At 31.6% G+C, this 10,624-nt stretch overlaps 1 protein-coding gene and 1 pseudogene across 1 annotated transcript; both read right to left on the reverse strand.

Moving 5' to 3' along the window:
* The window catches only part of LOC18603099, a 20,769-nt pseudogene extending 19,653 nt beyond the window's left edge, over window positions 1-1,116 (reverse strand).
* LOC18603100 (3-ketoacyl-CoA synthase 11) lies at window positions 3,338-5,979 on the reverse strand. The gene is made up of 2 exons (XM_007034863.2): window positions 5,125-5,979; window positions 3,338-4,329 (listed from the first exon to the last, which is right to left on the reverse strand). Exons 1-2 carry the CDS (start codon window positions 5,875-5,877, stop codon window positions 3,547-3,549), a joined length of 1,536 nt encoding a protein of 511 aa, XP_007034925.2. The 5' UTR covers window positions 5,878-5,979; the 3' UTR covers window positions 3,338-3,546.

Raw genomic sequence — 10,624 nt, forward strand, 5'->3', positions numbered from 1 at the left:
AAGCCATAATATCATTTTACGCTTGCATTATGTGCATACGTAAAACCAAATTAAAAACTCAGTCTGTCAATTTAACAAAAATGTAATTAATAAAGTAAGGATTAAACTAAGAAAAGGCTACATTAAGATAACTTAAGATTAAATGGTACCATTTGTGGAATGGGCGCCACGGAGGTGCTAACCTTTCTCCGTGCGTAACCGCACTCCCGAAACCATCTCTAAAAAACGTGGATCAGTTCTCGTTCTTTCGACGGACTTAAAATTAATTTAAGATTTCGTCGATTATGAATTGGGTTAATAGGTAACCAATCACACCTAGATAAAAAAAAGGATTGGTGGCGACTCCTAACAGATTTTAATTTTCACCCGCGTCTGACGGACAGGTTTCTGGACCTGCACGTCATGACAGGAAGGGGACCCAAGGAAAGAAAAAAAAAAAAAGAGTTTGACAAGTACCAATTGGGAACTATTAAGCACTCAACCACCAAGCCATTTATCATTAAATGTTAGCCCACCCCGACGTACGAAGCCAACGTTTAGGGACATTTTTAATTAACAAACACGAGGAAAATATTCAGAGTGAAAAACAATAGAAAATTCACTTTTGGAGAAAAAAATATTAATAACTTCATTTTTCAGTACTAAGATTTTGTTATTTGGACGTTAAACAAATATAAATTCAGCTTTGACAATTTGTAGCGTTGAAAATAGACAAGTTCCGTGAGGATACTAACCCTTTCTGTATTTCTTTCTATCAACCCTGTCAGAGGCTCCGTCTGTAAGAGAAAGTCCTAGCTAGCCATTATTTTTCACTGCAAGCTTTACCCCAAAGCCGCAGCTTTCGTGACAAGAGTGTTTGATCAGAACCACCTGCATCAGCCGTTCACAACCTTCCTTTTCCCTTTGCTTCGACCAATCACAGTTCAGCTCCCCCGTTGATGGCTAGAAACGGATTTGTGCAACAATACATTACATCTTCAGACACGCTATACTTATATCTTGGCTAAACAAGACGTTATCCTTCAAGATATGCCAATGAAATGAGCCCTTTAATTAATTATAACACGGTTCTATTTTGTACATAATACTTTCGGTAGGTGGAACCTAAGTAATATCATCATTAATATTAGTAGCGGTATATATTTGTTTATTCATAATATTTCATTTGGATTGTATCAAAATGTTGGTTGTGATACGTGCAATTAGATTAGATTTCAATTCCAAATATTTTTTAAAATTTAAAATTAATAATATCTATCAAATCACAAGTTATATTAATTTATAAAGTCGTGTGTCTTGATGTAAACATTAGAGTGATAACAAAAGAAATCATGTCAATCAAATTGAGAATATTGTGCCTTGTTAGTTGATCCTTAAACAGTGATAATTTCAGCTTTGGCAATTTGTACCGCTGAAAATATATAGACAAGTTCCATGTAAATTTCCACGAGGATACTATTAATCATGGAACGGCCAGCTAACTAAGCTAGAAAGCCTAAAATTAAGTTTGCCTTAAATACATTGGATAGAAGAGAGTCACGGATATCTGACCAAATATATTTCAAAGTTTTCTTTTTTTTTTTTGGAGAAAAAATTTGATTGAGAAATTAAACAAGCAAAATTTTAAATCCAAAAGAAAGAAAAAAAATTAATAATAAAGAACTCAATATCCTCACTTGAGCTCAAAATTTTATAATAACGTTCATCAAGGTTTATATATTTTAATTTTTTTGGATACGAGATGAGGAATTATATTTATGATAAAATATCAATAAAAATTCATTTTATTAGCAACACTACAAAGAAATTACACCTCATACACTTAAATCCCAACAGGACTTTAGGTATACAAAATATCTAAATGTGCAAAAGTAGGCAACCCATAAGAAATCTTAAATGGCAAAAGATTTAACCCTTCTAATAAACCAATAACATCTGAATATTTGGTCTATTAGTTGGTGTATGATATTTCCTGCCTAGAAAATGACACTCGAATTCCCCTTCTCCTAATTTTTTTTTTTAAAAAACCCATCCAACACAACAATAATGTTTTTGAATACAAAATAAAACTCAATAGAAAATAATTATGATGATAGAGAAATATATATACATCAATCTCTTCAATAAGATATTGAAAGGATACATATACATACATATATATATATATATATATATATATATATTTAAGGGTTCTTTTCAAAAATACCCATCATACATAAGGTGTTTTTGAAAATTGTTTTCTCTATAATTTTAACTATTTTTAGCCAAGAAAATTAATTTTAGACAAAATTACCCTTAATGAAACTAACCCATTAGTTTAGGCCCGCGTCTCAAACCGACTCATATTCTTTAAGTTTTTCTCACCAGACCATTCATATCTGGAGTATTTCTTGCTAAAAAGAAAAATCTTTAAGTATTTTGAGCATTTTAGAGTGGTTTTTAATACACGAAGAAAAACTTTTAAGCATTTTTAAATATTTTGGAGTGATTTTTGATACATGAAGACAAACCTTTGAGCATTTTGATCATTTTTCACCAAGTAGGTATATTCGTTGATTATGTTGTTAAATAGAATATGGTGTATTGTTTAAAGTTGTTGATTTTGTTAAATGAAATTCAGCAATTTTGGTGGATTTTAGGCATTGCATAATCAATTTTTGGGCATTGCGTAACTAATTTTTAGGCATTGCATTACTAATTTTTAGGTATTATGAAATTGATTTTTAGATATTGCGTAACTGGATGATATGATTTACGTGACTAGTTGATAGGCATTGCGCGATTGGTTAGTAAGGTATTACGTAACTAGTTTTTAGGCATTGTGTGACTTAGACATTGCCTAAAAATCAATCACGCAATACCTAAAATCTAATCACATAATGTTTAAAACCAGTAATGTAATGCTTAAAAATTAGTCTCGCGACATCTAAAAATCAGTGACACAATGACTAAAAATTGATAATGCAATATCTAATAACTAATTAATTTGACTGCTCGCAAGCAAGTTTAAGTAACCAAAGTCATACAGTGTTCTAATTTACAGATATGTCTAATTAATTTTAACTCCTCAACTTTGAGATTTTATGAATAAACTAATAAATCCAAGAACTTAAAACACATACCTTAATATTATCTTTGCTCTTTGGAATGACGAAATAGACAGTATTTGATAAGAGAGAGAAATCAAGATTTAATTTTGAAATTTTAATCTGGATGGCGAGATAGAAAAAATCGAAATCATTTTAATTTGTCTGAAATTATTTAAAAAGCATTGTTGTCAAGTCATATAAAAAATTAATTAAAAATAGTTAAAATTATAATGAATAATATTTTTAAATTGAACTTATAAGAAGGGTTATTTCTCATAATTTTTTTCATATATATCTTGATTGTAGTACATAACCAAAATTAATTCTTTAAATTCCCACCTTACTACTTGAGAATCCAATTAATAGCTATAAGCCTATAACTACTTTTGCCTTTTGATTGAATTCATGCAGGCATGTGATAGATAACAGGTAGCTAGAAACATTGAATTCCTAAGATTTAATAAACGATGGATGTCACTTGAGGGACTTGCACAGGAAATTTGTTGATTTCATCCATCCAAGGATTCTTCTCCACGGTTGGATTCACTGTTCTTACTGCACGCCAAACAGCACTGTTGCATTTAAATCCTGATCCGAACCCAATTTGCCAGACCCTGTCACGCTTCTTTATTCTTCCTTTGGCCTCCGAGTAAGCCAGTTCATACCACAAAGAACTGCTTGAAGTATTGCCAAATCTGTAGAGAGTCATCCTGGAAGGCTGCATATGCCATTGAGTGAGGCCCAAGCTTTTCTCTAATTCATCTAGAACCCCTCTCCCCCCTGCATGAATGCAGAAGTGCTCAAATGCCAACTTAAAATCTGGAATGTATGGTGTTATCTTCATTTTCAAAACTTTTCTTGCCACTAAAGTTGCAAAAAACAGGAGTTGCTCTGACAGGGGAAGAACCAATGGCCCTAGTGTTGTGATATTTGCTTTGAGGGCTTCCCCGGCTACTGCCATAAGGTCTTTTGACAGTGAAACACCCACTTTGTTTACTTCATCTTCTTGCTGCAATACACAATTGTAACTCTTATCATCCGCACCTTTGTGAGTACGAAGGGTGTGAATCAGTTCATACTTTGAATGACGTCGATCAGATGATCTGTTTGATAGAAGAATTGCAGCTCCACCCACCCGAAATAGGCAGTTTGTCACAAGCATCGGTCGATTATTGCCAAAATACCAATTGTATGTGATGTTCTCCGTACTAACCACTAAAGCGTAAGAGTTGCGATGCACCTATAGTACATGAGATGACATAAAAATAAGTTTGGGAATTGGGATAATGTTGAGAACCAATATAGATTTGATTTATTAAAATTTTAAGAAGATGAATGAAATCATTAAAAAAAAGTTAGGATCTAATTTACTAATTAACAAATATCCAAGAATTAGATATTTTTACTGTTTATGCTTTAATGTATTAAAGTTTAAAAAGACATAAAAAGTATCTATCAACAGTTATTTCTATAAATAAAAGTAATATTACATTCAAATTAATGCAACATATAATATATAGAATTGGCTTCCATGAGCCTTGGTCGGCAAAAAAAATACATTTCAACTACTCCTTTCGTCTCATGTATAATGTCTAATTTGATTTTGTACAAAATTTAAAAATTTTAAATAGAATTTTGACTTTCATTAATTATAATTTTTTAATCAAATTACCTTTGACTTGAAAAATAAATGTAGCTATAAGAAAATAAAGAATGATTTTTTCTTAACTTTTTAAATAAAATATTAATTTGAGACAACTAAAAATATGTAAAAAAGACCCTATTTACGATACATAAGGAATATTAAACAAGAAAAGATAAATTATGACTATTACTTAGCAGTTATAGCAATAAATAAAAGAGACTAAAGTTTATTTGGATTTTTCTTTTTTTAGTATTTTGAGCAATAACTCAGATATATTAGGTTTTTAAACGTTGTGAATGACAATTTATGAAATGGAAAATTATGTCTGTATATATAATTTAATATCACTTAATTTCCCTACGTCTAAAGGGGAAATTCAATTTTAGAAACCTGTAAAAGCTGCTTGGCAAGGTCGATAGAGACGAGGCCAGCACTGCAACCCATGCCACCAAGATTGTAGCTCAAAATATTCCCTCTAAGCTTGTAGTGATTCACGATGGCGGCTGAGAGGGAGGGTGTTGGATTGAACAAACTGCTGTTCACCACAAGAATTCCTATATCTCTCGGTTTCACCCCAGTTTTTGCCAAGAGCTCATCGATTGCTCCGAACATAACGGTCTCTGTTTCCTTCCTTGCCTCTGCCATAGTTAGGTTAGCTGGGACTTGCATCAAGGCTTTTGGACCATATGTCATTTGACCGAACCCTGATCTCTCCAAGATTTTCTTTTGAAAGGTTAAACTTTCTTCGGTGAAGCGTTCATTTTTTGCAGATAACTGCATGAAAAGTTCTTTACTCACCATTTGAGCTCTTTCAGGCTTGTAACATGCGAAATTCACTAAGTACACGTTTCTTGGGCGGCACATGAAGTAAAAGGTAGCTAGGAAAACAATAAAAATTGACAACAACCATACTGCTACATAATTCAACCAAAGGTTTTCACTCAGCTGAATGAAATCTTCAGCTGTAATTGTTGAAAGATGAGTTAAGATAATGCAAAAGAGGGGTATAACCATGAGGTATAAAGCATTGGAGACCAAGTAATGGTAACCAAGCTTCACATATTTGAGTCTAATAGAGAGAGAGAAGGTGGCTTGAACTAAGTTTTGTTCATTCTGATCTAGGGTTTTTTTCTTTTCGTTCATCGTGATTGCAGCAAGTTGGAGGCTAATATTAATGGAGGGTTCGTAAGGTTTTGCAAAGTTGAAGGAAAATGTAACTTCCTCCTCTTGCTCCTTAAAAGAGATGGGAGTAGGAAATTTATAGGGGGCTTGGGAGGGGGAGCCAGGGAAAGAACGAATAAGAGTTTTACATCTACCGGTTGTTAATCAATAAGCACTCAACAACAAGACCAATTATCAGTAAATGTTAGCCCACCCTAAAATAAGAAGCCAATGTTTAGGGACATTTTTAATGAACTTATGCCTGAGGAAAGTAGTGAAAATGAAAAACAATTAAGGATAATTAATTTTAGAGAAAAAAATATTTTATAGTTAGTTGATCATTAATCTAGGTTTATTGTCAATTGAAACATAACCGATGAACCTGGAGACAAGATCTAACTAATATTAAGTTTTTTTTTTTTAATATTAAGTTATATTTATTAATATTAATGATTTCATTTTTTATTATCAAGATTTTTTTAATTGAACATTAAACAATGATAATTTCAACTTCAGTAATTTGTACCGTTGAAGATATACAAGTTCCATATGAACTTCCACCAGGTTACTACTATACATGGAAAGACCAGCTAACTAGCTAGAAAGCCTAAATTAAGTTCGGCTTAATACATTGGATAGAAGAAAGAGATCTGACAAATATATTTCAAAGTTTTTCTTTTTTTGAAAAAAAAAATATGATTGAGGAATTAAAGAAACCAAATTTTAAATCCAAAAGAAAGCAAAAAAAAAAAACCCTTAAAAAACTCAATATACATGTTAAATATCCTCACTTTAACTCACTAAGGTGTATATATTTTAGATTTCACTTTTGTTTTTTTTGATACGATACAATGAATTACATTTATGGTAAAATATCAATAAAAAATCATTTTATTAAAGAAAGGCACATTAAAATTGCTATCGGTACAGATTAATTAGCAGCCATGTAAAGAAATTACACCTCATACACTTAAATTCCAACAGGGCTATAGGTATACAAAACATCTAATGTGCAAAAGTAGGCAACCAGTCAGAAATCATCCAACCCATCCAACACATCAATAATGTTATTGAATACAAAATAAAACTCAATAGAAAATTATCATGATGGTAGAGAAATATATATACATCAACAGCACAGATCCAATTGCCCTCCCAGCAAAATATTTATTAGTATCTATTTAGCTAATGACATTTGTTAAGGTGATATTTGAAATATATATATATATATATATAATTATTATTCAATACATTTGCTCTGTTTTAAATACATACTCATATGAAAACAATATATTAAATAAAACCTTAACTAAAGATGTCTACTAACAACCATCAACAAAACCCTAACGTTATTTATTTATTTAGTTTTGATAAATTATTAACTCTTTTGTATAACTTTCAAGTGTGAATATAGGGCAGGCAGATAGAATTTATTGCATCTCAGATCAGTAGGTGGCAAATCCAGCGTACACGCGTCGCAAAGCGCATGCTCTTACAGATCAGCTTGCGAAGGAGGGGGTTACATAAGATCCATGATATATGCTGGTGGTGTTTGATTCGTATGGGGTCCGTTGCTGGTTGTGTTTTTGTTGACTTGTGTAAATGCTGTACGGGGATATTATTTGGATGTGGCTGTGCTGGATTGAGTCAGGGCTGTGTTCTGTTTTGGTCTTTTGATTTTAAGTGAGTGGGAGTGAGGCTGGATAGATCATAGATGTGTGGTTTCATGCCAGTAGCCTGTTTCACTGTGCAGTCAGATAGGGGCTTTTTTGATCTTATACGCTAACTACGCTGTGATTGGGGTTATATCGTCTGATCAAAGTGTAGTGGCTACTTCACTACCATATGAAGTAGTAGTTTTGGTAAAGAACTCTTCGAAAGAAAAAATAATTAGCAACAGAGAGATCACACTTAACAGATTTGCTTATCATTATTTAGATCGACCTTCATTTCAAGCTTCAAGCTGTCAGTCTGAAGACAATAAGCCCTTAGAATATAGTCAATTTAAGGCAAGAAATTCGACAAACTATATCTAGGGTAGCTTTAGACTGGCTTAAAGCCAAACGTAATCTTTTCTGGATCTTGTAACTTGTTCCATATCCCATCTATCAACACTTGTCCAGTGTCTTAATTAAAAAAAAAAAACTTTGAAGAGTACCATTTTACCTATATTAGCATTTTATCTCGAGTTACGTTGGGATCATATTATTATTTTGTAATCATGAATAGTTTTTGATAATTTCAAAACGATACTGAAAGTATTTTAATAATAATTGTTGGATTCATAGAAAGATGAGAGGATTCCTTTTAAAATTAATAGTTTCATTAAAGATTCTGAAAAGATAAGAGTAAAAGTGATAAAATCACTCAAAAAACCAATGGATACATGCATAACCATCTTCATCTTTTCTTTCAAGCCTAATTGCCTAAACACAAAGCTTAAAACTTTCTCCAAATTCACCTCAGCTGTTAGACCAAAACCTTGAACAAAGCCCAATCAATCCAGTTGACGTGGCAAACACTGGAACCCAAAGGTGGCTCAACATATGATATTTAAATATAAATAAAAAGTATACAAAGAGGTAGCCACTCTTTAACCTGACATATGACAAAATAAAAAAGTCCCTTTGAGACTTTTTTTTAAGTATGTAATAGATGTTGTTATCTTCAAAAATTGAAGGAAAGCATAAAGATACGTGTTAGAGACAGTAATTCTAACTACCCTTCAAGAAATATAAAAAATATTTTTTTTCCATCAAAGATAATTTTTTTTTATGTTTACGGTTAAAGAAACAGAAAAAATTGTAGGAGTCAAGACCAAAAGGAAAAAAAAAAAACTATATGAGCGTTATTGGATGAAAATGTGCAAAAAGATGTTAGTGTCTTGGGGTGAATTCACATCATGACAATTTTTAGACATTTTATTTTAATACGTCAAATGTCTTAATTTGTGAATTCATTTTTCAATTTTAATTATTTCTTATTTCATTTTTTAATTGAAAATCATCATCTCTTAAAAAAAATTCTAGTTATCTAATTTTACCATCAACTAAACAAATTATTTTCTCAAAGATGAGTTTTTTTTTTAAAAAAAAAGATTTTGATCTAATAGAAAAAAGTTATTGACATTTATTTCTTCATATTTAGTGAAAGATCAGCAGAGAGTGTAGATGAAAAAATTAAAAACCTTTTATCAAGTTTAATTTTTTTTATCTAAAATACGAATGGTATAAGAAACGGGATCAAATGTGGGACAATGGAGATGATTTCAATTCCTTAAAGCCATGCACAAAAATATATATTGCCGTTACAACTTTCCAACTGCCTACCATATGCTAATTAAGCCAACCGTCATATATAACAAGGGAAGAGCCCATACCAGCGTGAGTACAAACCTAACAGATTGAGTTGGTTTTATGAGATAGATCTTGCTGGTTTTTTTTTTTTTTTGTTTGTTTTCGATTCAATGACGTTACGAGAGTACTTCAACAATTAAAATCAATATTATTTGATTGTTGTACGTGCACCGATATAAATCTCATTTGAAGAGTAGGTCAGACAGTGCTTGTGATAAATGGTAATTACATTGACAAGGACAAGGTTGTTCCCTACTCTAATTAAAAAAATAATAATATTATTTATGTGGACAGAAAGACAGAAAACATTGAAGAATGATTGATACCGGATGAAGGTAGAATTACTTATGTAGGTAGAAAGACGTGCTTGTGATAAATGGCGATTAAATTGACAAGGCCAAGGTTGTTTCCTATTCTAATAAAAAAAGTAGTATTACTTATGTAGGTAGAAAGGCAAAAAATATCGGAGACATGATTGATATCGGATCAAGGTAATATTACTTATGTATGCAAAAAAAAAAAACTGGAGACATGATTGATATCGGATCTATGCAAAAAATATTGGAGATATGACTGATACTGGATTAAGGTAGTATTGCTTATGTACGCAAAAAGGCGTGCTTGTAATAAATGGTGATTAAAGGCGTGCTTGTGATAAATGGTGATTAGATTGACAAGGCCAAGGTTGTTCCCTATTCTAATAGAAAGAAAAAAAAAATCCAAGACATGATTGTGTGGGTAGCAAAAAATATTGGAGACATGTCTGATACCGAATTAAGGCAGTATTGCTTATGTAGGAAAAAAGGCGTGCTTGTGATAAATGGTGATTAAATTGACAAGGCAAAGGTTGTTCCCTATTCTAATAGAAAGATAAAAAATATCGAAGACATGATTGTGTGTGTAGCAAAAAATATTGGAGACATGACTAATACTAGATTAAGGTAGTATTGCTTACATAGGAAGAAAGACGTGCTTGTGATAAATGGTGATCAAATTGAGGTCAAAATATTTGAAAAGTTCTTGTGTTTTCTTTAATTTAGTCTCTTTACTGAAAATTGTAATATTTTAATCTCTTAACTTTAAAAATTACTTCAATTTATTTCTCTAAAATTTTTAGTGGCAATGCATGTCACCCTAACACGTTGACATGCACATGACACATTAAGAGGCTGAAAACAAGATGTGCTCTTACTAAAGTTTGAACCCAAAAATTCTAATAAGTATATCAAAGCCTTTACCACCACACCCAAACCTTTACTTGTAGTTATAATGTGCTTGTGTTTTATTTTTTCTTTTCTTTTCTCTTGTTCTTTCTTTCCTCAAAACTACATCATTTTGAAGTATTTTTACACTTTGAAAAACTCTAGCTATAA

This window comes from Theobroma cacao, chromosome 4 (assembly GCF_000208745.1).
Source record: "Theobroma cacao cultivar B97-61/B2 chromosome 4, Criollo_cocoa_genome_V2, whole genome shotgun sequence".
Lineage (NCBI taxonomy): Eukaryota > Viridiplantae > Streptophyta > Magnoliopsida > Malvales > Malvaceae > Theobroma > Theobroma cacao.

Coding starts and splice junctions, on each gene's coding strand:
- LOC18603100 (XM_007034863.2), bottom strand. CDS start 5,877: ATGAACGAAAAGAAAAAAACCCTAGATCAGAATGAACAAAACTTAGTT. Junction 4,330..5,124: donor TTGCCAAGCAGCTTTTACAG/GTTTCTAAAATT, acceptor CATGTACTATAG/GTGCATCGCAACTCTTACGC.